General features: G+C 48.0%; 1 protein-coding gene across 2 annotated transcripts in view; it reads left to right on the top strand.

Moving 5' to 3' along the window:
- PLAT (plasminogen activator, tissue type) overlaps window positions 1–14,429 on the top strand; it is a 39,935-nt gene that overhangs the window by 9,820 nt on the left and 15,686 nt on the right. For both annotated transcript variants that reach the window (XM_023214462.1, XM_023214461.2), the window contains exons 2-3: window positions 12,502–12,599; window positions 14,289–14,331. In XM_023214462.1, the coding sequence (XP_023070230.1) occupies window positions 12,528–12,599; window positions 14,289–14,331 (115 nt within the window). In that variant the 5' untranslated portion in view covers window positions 12,502–12,527. The remainder of the gene's footprint in view (window positions 1–12,501; window positions 12,600–14,288; window positions 14,332–14,429) is intronic.

Below are 14,429 nucleotides of genomic sequence, written 5' to 3'. Positions count from 1 at the left end.
GAGGAGGGCAGAGGAAGAGTCACTTATGCCTTAGTTGGCTCAGTGAATCTCCTTTTTTTTTTCCGAGATGGAGTTTCACTCTTGTTGCCCAGGTTAGAGTGCAATGGCGTAATCCCGGCTACTACAACCTCCACTTCCCAGGTTTAAGTGATTCTCCTGCCTCAGCCTCCTGAGTAGCTGGGATTACAGGCGTCTGCCACCACACCCGGCTAATTTTTGTATTTTTAGTAGAGACAGGGTTTCACCGTGTTGGCCAGACTGGTCTTGAACTCCTGACCTCAGGTTATCCACCCACCTCAGCCTCCTGAAGTGCTGGGATTACAGGCATGAGCCACCATGCCTGGCCTGAACCTTCATTTTTACAAAAACAATAGGGCAGAGGAAGCAATCAGATATGTGTTTGTCTCAGGTGAGCAGAGGGATGACTTTGAGTTCTGTCCTTTGTCCTGCACCCATTTGCATTGCCAAGGTGAAGTTCAGCAGAACTGTTTTAGGGTACAGATCTTGAAGTCCACAAGGAGTTTCCTTGTGGGTAAATTGTGAGGGAGGTATGTAGCTTTTTATCTTTGTAGCTGTCTTATGTAGGAATAAAATGGGAGGTAGGTTTGCCTCATGCAGTTCCCAGCTTGGCTTTTCCCTTTGGCTTAGTGATTTGGGGGTCTTGAGATTTATTTTCCTTTCATACCTTGGTAGTGTCACTTGAAGCCACCATTACCATCTAAGGCTTTTCTTTTTTTCTTTCTTTCTCTTTTTTTGTTTTTCTTTTTCTTCTTTTTGGTAAGTGAGTAGCCAGGACTAAAGCACATTTGGGAAAACTTACTGTGTAGCTCAGGCGAGGCCTATTACTCTTCTGCCAACAGGTGTTTTTTGGTCAAGGGGTTTTATAGCAGCCTAAGAGGGCCTTTTGCTGGGTTCCTCCATTTGAAAAAAGTAGTGCTGGCTTCAGGACTTCCAAAGAGTATGTAAAGGTTATTTTCAATCCTATGGCTGGGGGGGAACATGACTGATAAACAATGGTGGTGAATGTAGCTCCCCTTGGAATTCAAAATTCTTCTACTTCTCTGTGATACTGAGTATCTGGTGGTGAGGACAACTTTAGGTTTTTAGTTGAAATGTCGAGTTTTCCTTTTATATTTATTTATTTATTTATTTATTTATTTATTTATTTTGAGACGGAGTCTTGCTCTGTCGCCCAGGTTGCAGTGCAGTGGCATGATCTCGGCTCACTGCAACCTCCACCTCCATGGTTCAAGTAATTTTCCTGCCTCAGCCTCCCGAGCAGCTGGGATTACAGGCATATGCCACCACGCCAAGCTAATTTTTGTATTTTTAGTAGAGATGGGTTTTCACCATGTTGATCAGGCTGGTCTCAAACTCCTGACCTTGTGATGCCCTCCTCCTCCAAAGTGCTGGGATTACAGGCATGAGCCACTGTGCCCTGCCAATGTTTCTTTTCTTTTTTTTTTTTGAGACAGAGTCTCACTTGGTCACCCAGGCTGTGGTGCAGTGGCACGATCTTGGCTCACCGCAGCCTCCACCTCCTGGGTTCAAGCAATTCTCCCGCCTCTGCCTCCTGAATAGCTAGGATTGCAGGTGCCCGCCACCACACCAGGCTAAGTTTTCACCATGTTGGCCAGGCTGGTCTTGAATACCTGACCCCAAGTGATCTGCCTGCCTTGGCCTCCCGAAGTATTGGGATTACAGGCGTGAGCCACCATGCCCAGACAGGTTTTCCTTTGATTATTTGGCATTACACATCTGCAGTCTCAAAATACATTTTTTACTTTCTCTGAGTGACTTTCGCTTCTGCTTTGACGAGATTGTTGGCACGGACAATGAGGGACCAGTGCATTCTGTTCATTCCTTCTTTCGTATATACGGGAGAAAATTTCTGTCCATAGTGTCAGGCTATAAACCTCATCCTAGTCAGCCAGCTCACAAAACCATATGGTGGGTCTCACATCAAACCAGGTAAAAGAGTGAGGATGATTTAGACTCAAAGAAAATTAGAGCTAGAAAGAAATTTAAAGCTCATCCATTCTGCTCCAACCCTAAGTCAAGCCACATGGTCTTCTGATAGTAGTTGTTTTCCACTTACATATAAAGACAACACATTCTCTTAGCAATATGTGTTTGTATATGTGTGTGTGTGTATATATATATATTTAGAGACAAGGTCTGACTCCATCACCCAGGCTGGAGTGCAGCAGTGTGATCACAGGTCACTGAACCTTCAAACTCCTGGGCTTAAGTGACCCTCCATCTCAGCCTCCCAAGTAGCTAGGACTATAGGCACATGCTGCCACATCCAGCTAATTATAAAATTTTCTTTTGTAGAAGCAGGGTTTTGCTTTGTTGCCCGGGCTGGTCTCAAACTCCTGGCCTCAAGTGACCCTCTTGCCATGGCTTCACAAAGTGCTGGGATTGCAGGCAAAAGCCACTGTACCCAGCCCCTCTTAGTGATATTTTGCATATTATATATTCAAAAAATATTTTCTATTTATGCCACTTGGGAAACTTCTGTAGAATGGGATAGAGGGACAGATAAACCCAATTCTTGATCCACTGAAAAATAACACCTGTGACAGAGTGAAGCTGAAACAGGTGCTGGGCACACAGCAAGTGTTTTAGAAACATTTTTGAACTCAACTTTGCCTGAGTCGTGGTGCTGATCATGACTGCCAGGGAATGCTAGCCAGCTGTTCTTCCTATACAAGTTACATGACTGGGTGTCTGCAGCAGCTGCCCCGCTGTGAATTGCACACACCAATGGCCGAGACCCAGCAATGACTTGGCCAACAGGCCCAGCCGATGCGCATGGGTGGCCACACGATGCCCCTGACACACGCACCGATGGCTGGGGAAAGCTTTTTGAGGATTGATCAGAAGATCTGATTCTACCTGGAGCCTCTGAAGTGATCAATTCCGGACTAGGCTGAACCCGGATACCAGGAGACCTGTGTATTGAGAGCCTTTTGTGTTTACTATGTAGTCACAAATATTCCATTAACATATAGTTAGGCATTAGAGAATCCAAGCTGGATTCCTCCAAAGGCCCCTAGATCCTTAGAACACTCAGAGATTCCAAAGCACACGTCCTCCTAGGACACCCTGGCAGGAGAGCCCGTGGGCGACTCTCACCTTTGCCTGCTGTCGGGGCCTGTGCTGATGGGTAGGGGGCTCTGTGCTTGCTGTGGCCCAGGCCTTAGCTGTGGGGATGTGCTCTGTCGGGAGCAGACCCCTTCGCTGTCTGCCTAACTCCTTCTTGTGTTCCCGGAACAGCTTCTGTGTTATGCATTCCAGAAAGCCTGCCTGACCACCCCCACCTCAGCAAGCCTAGGATGGACAACCTCCCCCGCATTCCACTCCAAGCCTACCCCCATCCCCCGCCTGCTGCGTGGTATGGCACTGCTCTGCTGTACCCTGAGTGTCTAGTTATTCATCAGGCCCCTTCCTAACTATGAGCTCTTTCAGGATAAGAGCTGTGTCTTTGCATGGCCAGAGCCTGTGCCAGGGCACAGCTGGTGCCCCATACACGCTGATGGTGAATAGATAGCACGGGTAGATCATTGTCTGTGAGTGCTTAACAGAGAAGCAGCTCACGTGGGTGCTTGAGACCTGCGGGGGAGAGGTGGGGTTCTGGTAGGTGCTCGGAGGAGGACACCCCTGTAGCTTCTCCAGTCCCATAGATGGGACTCTTGATGTGGGCAGTTTTATTTTAGCTGAGTCTCCAGAAGGCAGGGGACGGGGACTGGTAGGGGATGCTAAACCTGGTAACCCAGCATGGATGAGCTAACAGAGGTCAGGCGCACAGCTCCTGCCTGTAATCCCAGCACTTTGGGAGCCCAAGGTGGGCAGGTTGCTTGAGCCAAGGAGTTCGAGACCAACCTGGGTCTCAAACATAGCGAGACTCTGTCTCTACAAAAAAAATGAAAAAAAAAAAATTAGCCGGACATAGTGGCATGCACCTGTAGTCCCAGTCACTTGAGAAGCTGAGGTGGGAGGATCACTTGAGTCCGGGAGGTTGATACTGCAGTGAGTTGTGATCACACCACTGCACTCCAGTCTGGGTGACAGGGTGAGACCCTGTCTCAAAATAAATAAATAAATAAGAAAGAGAGACTACTGGTCAACTTGATTTCTGCTGGTTATTCTCTTTCTGTAATGTTCACCGAAAAGAGAAACTTGTTGTATTTTATCTTGTTGTAGCAAGAGCCAGTGTCTACCACCTGGGCTACTGAGAGAAAAGGAAGGGTTTTTTTCTGGGAAGCTCCAGTTTACTTATTTCTCTCATGTGATGCCTCTGACTTCCATGGTGTGGCCTGGTCAGATGGGCCTTATCAATAGAGATGGCCTGATGTCCCAGCTGTCTCATCTCAGCAGCTAGTTCTGGCTTCTGCTGGGAGTCCACAGTGGCCTCTGCATGCATGGTGTGGGAAAGGCAAATAAAAAAGCAGATTAAAAACCAGATTAAAGACACCACCCTGTATTTAGGAAATAATGGCTCCTGTTGATACTGTTCTACGAACACAGATGAAGGCACAAAATTCTACATCAGTTGCAGAGAATTGGTTATAGACTAACACAGGTGGTCAGATGATCTAGGAAGCAGGATTCAGGATTAACAGGGATCCCTGAGGACCCCATGGAGCGTGGCATCTCTTCTGCATCAGCAGCTTCAAGTTTTTCCAGGGAGAAGCTGGAAGCCTCAGTGCTTTTGCTGAAGAAGGATGTTCGTGACAGTAGGTGCAGGTCGTTCCTGCCATGCACCCAGGTGTGGGGGAAGGACTTTGCTGCTTCTTCTCTAATTACCTTACAATTCAGCAAGATGGAAATGATTAGCCCATGACAAAAACCAGGAAACAGGCTCAGAGAGTTGCTCACACAGGACCTGTACTGTAAAAGCAGTTAGATTTCCAGGTTGAGAATCCAGTGACCTCGCCCCTTCTTTGTGGCGTTCTGCTGTTGTATACCACGTGGAACACATTAAGAACGTTATGGCCAGGCGTGGTGGCTCATGCCTGTAATCCCAGCACTTTGGGAGGCTGAGGCGGGCGGATCACCTGAGGTTGGGAGTTTGAGACCAGCCTGGCCAGCATGCCGAAACTCTGTCTCTACTAAAAATACAAAAATTAGCTGGGCATGGTGGCATGCACTTGTAATCCAAGCTACTCAGGAGACTGAAGAAGGAGAATCGCTTGAACCCAGCAGGTGAAGGTTGCAGTGAGCTGAGATTGCTCCATTGCACTCTAGCCTGGGCGACAGAGTGAAACTCCATCTCAAAAAAAAAAGAATGTTACAATTGGGTGTCACGTAGACAGTGAGGAATAGGGGAAAGAGTGTTAGGTTTGGGGTAAGAGAACTGTGTCTCTTGGGCTTGAGTCCTGATGCCAACTCTCACAGGATGTGTCACCATACAGCACGACTCTTATACTTTTTTTTTTTTTTTTTTTGAGACAGGGTCTCGCTTTGTCACCCAAACTGGAGTGCAGTGGTATGATCACAGCTCACTGCCCCCTCAAACACCCAGGCTAAGGCCATCCTCCCACCTCAGTCTCCCAAGTAGCTGGGACTACAGGCATGCACCACCATGCCCAACTAATTTTTTGTATTTTTTGTTGAGATGGGGTTTTGCCATGTTGCCCAGGCAGGTCTCAAACTCCTGGATGCAAATGATCCACCCTCCTCAGCCTCCCAAAGTGTTGGGATTGCAGACGTGAGCCACTGCTCTCAGCCCCTTATACTTTTTTGAAGTTCAGTTCTCCCGTCTGTAAAAACGAGGTAATAATATTGCCTCAGATGACTTAATGGATGTGAAAGGGTTTTGTAAACTCTGTGCCTGGAAAGGTGGAAGCTACTCAAATACCTGTTGAGTGAGTAGCATTAATCCGTGTACATTTCTCAGGCAGCAATAATGTTACTTTCATGTAAGGCCAGTAAAATGTGGGTAAAGTCATGTAACAATACAATGAAAGTTTCTGATCAGTATTTCCTAATTCAAGTGTGTTGAAATGTGGAGTTGGGCTGGAGAATTGTCAAATCATTGAGTATTTAATTACCTTGTGGTGATGTTTGCTTTAGGGAGTGGAAGGAACACAAGGAACGAACCACCTCCATCGCGGAAGATGACACTCATTTAGATTCACTTTAGATTTCAGGGCTTGTTTAGATGCAGACTTTGCGGTTAACATTTTATTGTACTGACTGACTTAGTTTTCACCAGGTGGACCTTGTGTTTGCTTCAGAAGGATCTAAGTTTATTAGGACAGGGTTTCTTCTGTATGGATTGTGGGAGGAGGCAGGATAGACTTCTATTTTCGTAGACCGGAAACCAACATTCCCCACTCCTCCAAATAACCAGGATTACCGGGCAGAGGGCGGGGCATTGAGGAGATGACAGCTGTACATGCCTGCTGTAGGTTTTTCTGAGTTTAATTCCATATAGCTTAGACACGGGCCATATGCCTACATTTGGAAGATGCTTTGGAGAAAATTCTGCTCTGATGGGTGGGGGACAGGGTGTGCCAGGAAAAGATTCTATTCTTTTGAAGACACGGGATCTTGCTATGTTGCCTAGGCTGGTCTTGAACTCCTCACCTCAAGTGATCCTCCTGCCTCAGCCTCCTGAGTAGCTAGGACTACAGGTGCAAACCACCACACCCAGCTCTGAGATGATTCTATTCTCTTCACCTTATTGGAACTGGCAAAATTAGATAAGAAACAGACTCTTCCTCTCTTCTCCCCTGGATATAAATGTTCTGTTAAGAGAGGAAAAATAACAATTTAGCCTATAGCAAATCACCTTTTCGAAAAGTTAAGAATTACTTATGTGATGGTAGTTTTTGAAAGTGGTTTTTATTTTGAGATCATGGCCTCTGTAATACGCAGGGCCTGGAGAAGTCGGATGAGAGCTACCAGGCTCAAAGCTCCTGTCCCAAACAAAGGGGTGCTTTTGTGGAAGCACGCCACCCTTTCCAAGGCTAGTTCCTCTCCCAGCATCACACTTCGGCTCTCGTCCTGCTCTAGAAACGTGCCTTTGCTGGTCCAAGGAATCCTGGTCGTTTCTTTTCTTAATTGTTGGCATCCATCTGGGCTATGGTGGTTGTGGCGGGGGTGGCAGTGGAGAGTGTGTTGTTTTAAACCCATGAGTCATTTTAGGGTATTGGTACTCTTGGAGACTGACTTTCTCTTGCTCAGGTTTTCAGAGAGACCTTTTGCAAAGCAACAATAACCTAAGAATCTCCTTGACCAAAGATAGGTGTAGCAAACTGCACATGGTGCAACATTTGATAATGGTATCAATTTACATTTGTCTTTCCCTTGCAATTTCCCTCTTCCTCTAGCTTGCTCATGTTTCTGCCTTCTTCTTGCTGGCAAGAGTACAGACTATAATTCTCCAGTTCACTAACATCTGGAGTGACTGCACTGTTTGCAATTTGATTGATTGACTACATGTGTACAGTTCCTGTATTGCAAGTCACTTTTCTATATAATCTTTTTTGAGATGAAGTCCTGCTGTTGTCGCCCAGGCTGGAGTGCAGTAGCATGATCTTGGCTCACTCTGCCTCCCGGGTTCAAGCGATTCTCCTGCCTCAGCCTCCCGAGTGGCTGGGATTACAGGCATCTGCCGCCATGCCCGGCTAATTTTTTTGTATTTTTAGGAGAGATGGGGTTTCACCATGTTGGCCAGGTTTGTTTTGAACCCCTGACCTCAAGAGATCCACCCGCCTCGGCCTCCCAAAGTGCTGGGAATACAGGTGTGAGCCACCGCATCTGGCCATACAATCTATTTTTTAAAAATATTTTTATATTAAAATAAATAGAGACAGAGTCTCACTGTGTTGCCCAGGCTGATCTCGAACTCCTGGGTTCAAGTGGTCCTCCCACCCTGGCCTCTCGAAGTGCGGGGTTACAAGCATGAATCACCTCATGTGGCCTCACTTTCCTATACAATTGAAACAATAGATCTCTAGCGCCATTTGTAAGAGTTTCCCAGTTTATCCCACATGTGACACTCCCTATATCACATGTTCTCACAACAGAACAGAAACTACAGGATGTCAGCCCCGGAGGCAACCTTGGAGCATCCAGCCCACTTGGTTTTGCATTGCTGGCAGGAGCTTTTATGTCTCAAAATATAGATACTTTTTCGAAGGTCAGCACATTAATTTTTTTTTCAGTCATTTTTATCTTATGTGAATAAGCTGATTAGTTCCTTTCCTAGGAGCTGGTTTTTATGGAGGGAAGATGGGGCTGGTAGAGGCAGATAGAAGGGGAAGTAATACGCAGGCGCTGAGACAGCACCCCACCGACTTTCCCCTGTCCCTCCTCTAGTTGGCCTCCTCCTTTCCAGGGCTGTGCCCAATCCAGAATCAGTTATTCACTGGTGCCCATCAACCATCATTTCCCCATGTGGCCACCACAGAAATGAACACCACCTTTCTGGTTGGCATGATCATCAATTTCTCAGCCAAAATGGCACACATCCTTGGCTCTGGGAAACAGTACATCTCCCAGGAAAGGGAGCTTACAGCACAGTACCCCACTTCCTGGTTACCAGACTATTGTTCCTATGTTCCCCGGGAACAGTCATCATTCACAGGTTGTTCGGCAGGGCCTGGGAACAGAGTCACTCCGGTTGCTACAGCCAACAGACCAAACACGGCTTCCAGGCAGGAAGGTCAGAGCTGCTCTGCAGGACGCACATGCAGATTGGAAGCAGACAGGGCCGGCCGAGCACAGATATGCTGGCTGTGTCCTACACACAGGTGCCTGCACACACATGCTTCGGATCCAGGCTGCACTCTATCAGCCAACCCATGGACTCTGTTTGTTCTAATTTGCACAGATTCTTTGTCAACCTGCCATGCCCTGAGACTGTTGAACTTCATCCAACAGAGAGGGAGCCTTTTGCAAACCTAAAAAAATCAACTTTGTGTGCTAGGGTGGCCTGACAGGGCTAGGCCTTGGGGTCTTGGCGACCAGTATTCCACCTCTCCTCTCATATAGTGATTCCGGATTCCAGCCCAGCAAAAGTCAGTCAACCTTGGGGCCTTCCTTTCTTTTATCCTTTCTTTTTTTTCCCTTTTCTATCTTTCTGTGCGTCCCTTCCTACCCCCTTCCTTCCTTCTTCTCATTTGCCTTTTTTTTTTTCTTCAGTTCTTTGATGATCCTGAGAAGCTACTAAATATAGTAAAAGGGAGATAACACATAACAAAATTAGAAGTCTTTCTATTTATAAAAATCAGCCTCTGAAGGCTTCTACCATCCCTTCCGCCAATATCTTCTCTCACCCGGGCCTCACCAGAGCACTCGTGGACCTCCCTTTGGTGAGGCCCAAAGTCCATCCCAGCCACGCCCTGCAGTCCCGAGTCCGAGTCCATGGTTCTAGCTTTCACTCTGCTCTGCATCCCGACACTGCCCCCAGACCTCGACGCCCACCTCTTCAGCGAAGGCAAAACGAGGACACATTTTTCCTCCCTCTCTTCTCTCTTTCTTGTTTTCAGACTGCACTGTTTTTCTGCTGGCCGGATGACTCATTTCTTTGTCATCTCTTACCCCACTCGGCCTTTCCAGCTGCTTGAATCGCCTCTGCGTGATGCAGACAGAGCTATCGCCCTGCTGGGGTGAGATTCACTTGCACTGAATCAGCTCAAGGTGCAGGAAGGTCCAGGGAAGCCAAGGAAGAGAAGAAACAAGTCTCCAACTCTCTCAGGAGCAAAGACAAAAATATGTTCCTGCTCTCTTATCTCTTATTCAGATTGTTCAGTTGCAAAAGGGTTGAATATGATGCAGCCGGTGGTGTGTGTGGACCAGCCCTAGGTCATGCTCCTCCTCCATCTGGTCCCCCCACCCCTAGTTATTCAGAAAGGGGGGTGTTCCCAGGCAATGCCAACGTGTCCATACTACACTCTTGACGTTGCAGTTTCCCGGCATCTGGGATTGCATTCCGTTTAGGAGGACTTTGAGTTCTTGAAATAAAACAGTATCTTGGTGGGCATCTGAAAAAAACACCCAAACTGATATCCCAGGCTGGGGTGCAGGACCCTATCAAGAGGGCTGGGTGGTGTGGACAGCACAATGAAGAAGGTCAAGTTCCTTGTGCTCACTCATTTGTTGTTTCATTCAGAATTCCTGTGAGGTGGGAGCTTTCACCATCCTTGGGTCTTACTTAAGAGTAAGGAGTGGGGTAACCTAGAAATACATGAACATCAGGGAGAAATGGGGAGGGAGTTTCACATGAGCTATTTTTACAAGATTAAGTAATGGGATAAAATTAAAAAGGGGAATTTAAGAGGAATTTTGGGAAGTTCTGAGAAACAGGACATTTGAGGAAAGCTGAGAAAGAGAAGATCTGGAGTAAGTCTCCGTGATGAGAAGATTCCACCCCACACTTCTGTTTTGGGTGGCCCTGGCTTCTGACCCGCACTCCTGTTTTGGATGGCCTCGGCTCCTGACTCCCTTTGCTCTGAAACTGCCTGGAGCCAGGGAGTAACACAGCTGCTTCCTCCCAGGGAGAAAGGGATCCCCGAAGAGCGCACTGCAGGGAGACCTCGGGCACTGCGGGCAAAGGCTGGAGACGGCACTTCTCTTCCCTCGTGACGGGATAGGTGCAGGGAGGCTGGGAGGGTGCCAGGCTCATGAGCCTCCCTCTGGGCCATGTTTTCCCATTGGAATCACTGTACCCAGAGCCTCCTGCAGGCTTCCCTCGTCCTCTCCCTACACTCCTCTGCCTGACACAGCAGCCCAGGGAGAATTCGTCAGGCACGAAATGTAGTGAGGCGAGGAGGGTGATCAGCACCTCCCACGGGGGAGCTCTTTTCAAAGTAATGATCAAAGATCCAGAGCCGGACCCAGGCAAGGAGGCAAGGCCTGGAAGCCCCTATGCATGCCTCCATGCCCTTAGGACGCTCGGGGAAGCGGGAGGGTGGGACTTAAAGTTGTTGTGACCAAAGGGAAATGAGTCAGGGAAAGAAATGCCATGCTTCAATTTTTGTGGATGGAGGAGGGAGCAGGCTGCCAGACCACAAAATAACACCCGACCGACTAACCTACTTTGAGCTGCCGAGGGCAGGATCACAGGGGAGAGGCAGATGGAAACTGGGGCTCTGGGGTCCAGGAAGATCTGAGTCTTCCGACCAAACACCAGATGCCTCCCCTCCTTCCTGCAAATATGCACATTGCCAGATCATTGCAGTCTACGGAAAAGGAGACAGATGTTCGGCAGAGTGGTGGGGATGGGTGGAGGTTGGGCTGGGGGCCTCTGCTTTGTGGGGAGACCCTCAGGCAGGGGAGTAGGCTCCATCCCGCATGGAGGAACCTGGGCAGTCTAAGGCAGGCTGGCTGTATGATGTGCTGGCAATAAAATCCCAACGGCTTCCGCTGCAGAAGTCCAGGAGGACATGACTGCGGCTCCATCTAGTCAGGCCCAGGACAGGAATGCCCTTCCAGGAAACCAAGCCAGAGTGCTGTGGTCTCTGGGCTGCCAAGAAGTCTCAGAAATGGTCTAGCCCTTCAGCCCACAGAAATCTCTGGGCAAAATTATCTCCCAGCATTGACAGATGAATGGATAAACAAAATGTGTTCTATCCCACAGAAGAGTATTATTCAACCTTAAAAATGAAGGAAAAATGCTGGGCGCGGTGGCTCAAGCCTGATCCCAGCACTTTGGAAGGCTGAGGAAGGAGGATCATTTGAGCCTAGGAGTTCGAGACTAGCCTGGACAACATTGAGAAACCTTGTCTCTACACACATACACACACACACACACACACACACACACACACACACTCTCTCTCTCTCTTTCTCTCTCTCTCTCTGTCTCTCAGCCAGGCACGGTGGCGTATGCCTGAAGTCCCAGCTCTTTGGGAAGCTGAGGCAGGAGGATCTCTTGAGCCTGGTGGGTCAAGGCTGCAGTGAACCGTGTTCGTGCCACTGCACTCCAGTCTGGATGACAGAGTGAGACCCTGTCTCAAAAAAAAGAAAGAAAGAAAAAAGAAAAGAAAAAAAAAAGGACATGCTACAGCATGGATACATCTTGAAGACATTTGCAAAGTGAAATAAACCAGTCACAAAAGAAGAAACACTGTCTGATTCCAGTTCTACGATGTATGTAGAGCAGTCAGATTCCTACAGACAGAAAGTAGCAGGGTGGCTGCTGGGGGGAAATGGGGAATCGGGAGTTACTCTTTAGTGGCTATGGAGCTTCAGTTAGGGGTGATGGAGAAGTTCTGGAGATCGGTGGTCACAATGTGACATGCTTAATTCCACTGAACTGTGCACTTAACATCGTTAAGGTGGTAAATTTTGTGTTATGTATATTTTACAACAATACAAAATACGTAGTTTCTAGAATCCTCTTCTAGATGTATGTCTGGTGTTTCTCCCGCGGGGCTGGCGCTGGAGGAAGCCAGCCAGGACAACGTTGCGACTTCTCCTCCTCTGTTGCCATCATGGACTTCTCGCACCACGTGATCAAGCTCTTTTTTTCTCTTCTTCCAGAATTTAAGGGACGCTGTGAAGCAATCATGAATGCAATGAAGAGAGGGCTCTGCTGTGTGCTGCTGCTGTGTGGAGCAGTCTTTGCTTCGCCCAGCCAGGTGGGTGTCCAGGATCCCTATGTCCCACCGCTCGAGGCTGCGATGCTTCCGGAGGCTCCAGGAGTCTGCATCCATCTGGGCCACAGGGGTGGGAATGCTGTCAGGGAGCAGAGAGGCACAGGGACCAAGGGCTGCATTGCTGCAGAGCACAGAGCACACAGCACACACTCCCTTCTGTAGAGCAGACTCTGTATTTGGGGGCCTAGTGCAGAGCCCCAGCACTTATTTTGACCTGAGTAAGCAGTTAATTCCACTCCCTGCCTGTGACTGCCTTTTTTTGCTGCTGTTTTTAAAGAATGTATTCGAATTAATCCATAAAATACAGTTGTCCCTCATATCTGCGGGGTATTTGTTCCAGGACCCCCAAGGATACCAAAATCCAGGGATACACAAGTTCCTCATATAAAATGGTGCAGAGTTTACATATCCTATACACACCCTCCTGTGTACTTTAAATCATCTCTAAATTACTTATAATACCTAGTACAATGTTAATGCTATATAAATAGTTGTTATAATGTATTTTTTAATTTGTGTTATTTTTATTGTTGTATTATTTATATATTTTTTGGAGACAGGGTCTCACTCTGTCACCCAGGCTGGAGTGCAATGGCATAATCATAGCTCATGCAGCATCAAACTCCTAGGCTTAAGCCTTGGCCTCCCAAAGCTCTGGGGTTACAGGTGTGAGCCACAAGCCCAGCTTATATTATTATTTTTAATTTTTCAAATATTTTACGTCTGTTTTGGTTGAATCCACAGACATGGAACCTGCAGATATACAAGGTGGACTGTATTTATAAAAGACAATGCAGGGCAAGGCACAGTGGCTCACACCTGTAATCCCAGCACTTTGGGAGGCCGAGGTGGGAAGATCACTTGAGCCCAGGAGTTTGAGACCAGCCTGGGCAATATAGTGAGACCCTGTCTCTACAAAAAAATTAAAAATTAGCCAGGTGTGTAGTGGTATGCACTTGTGGTGCCAGCTACTCGAGAAGCTGAGGCGGGAGGATCGCTTAAGCCCAGGAGGTTGAGATTTCAGTAAGCTATGATTGTGCTAATGCACTCTAGCCTGGGTGACAAACTGAGATCCTGTCTCAAAAAAAAAAAAAAAGCAATGCAAGTGCCATGAGCCACAGCAGAGGCGAGCTGCCCTCATGGTGTCTACTATCTAGCTGAGATGGAAGTGCTACACACACTCTCTGAAAATGCCTAGCAATAAAGGGCCTCATGGAAGTCCAAACTAGCCACACCTCTCCCCTAGAGTGGGGAGAGCCCAGGTGACTGTGTGGAGTAGACAGGCAGCTGCAACTCCACTGCCCAATATGGTGGCCACTGACCATGTGTAGTGGTTTAAATTGAAAAGAATTAAAGTTAAAAATTGTTTCTTAGTCCCACTGGCCACATTCAAAGCACCCGGTGGCCCTGTATCGCTTCTGTGGTGGACAGCACAGACAGAAAACATTTCTACCATGCAGAAAGCTCTTCTGGACAGTGCCAGTCAGAAAGGAGAAGAAAAATTGGACTAGAAGGCAGGAGATGGACTTTCACTTGGGACAGTTACCTGAGGGGGGTCTCTGAGCAGGGGCATCTGGCCGGCAGGTTCATGTGGGCTTCTGGGTTGGCCACCTTTACTCTTAGTACACCTGGCATGTGCTGATCCTTCCTCCACCTCTGGTTTCTTGGCAGGAAATCCACGCCCGATTCAGAAGAGGAGCCAGATCTTACCAAGGTCGGGTGAGGCTGAGGGGTACATGGGGTCGTGGGGGTGGGAGGCAGGGCAGGGTGCAGGGTGTGTCAGGCCCTATGAGGCCTTCTTCCACCTGCCAC

Source organism: Piliocolobus tephrosceles, chromosome 7 (genome assembly GCF_002776525.5).
Source record: "Piliocolobus tephrosceles isolate RC106 chromosome 7, ASM277652v3, whole genome shotgun sequence".
NCBI classification, from domain to species: domain Eukaryota; kingdom Metazoa; phylum Chordata; class Mammalia; order Primates; family Cercopithecidae; genus Piliocolobus; species Piliocolobus tephrosceles.
Note: the sequence above shows the minus strand (reverse complement) of the source record. Positions and strands in the feature narration are given on the sequence as shown.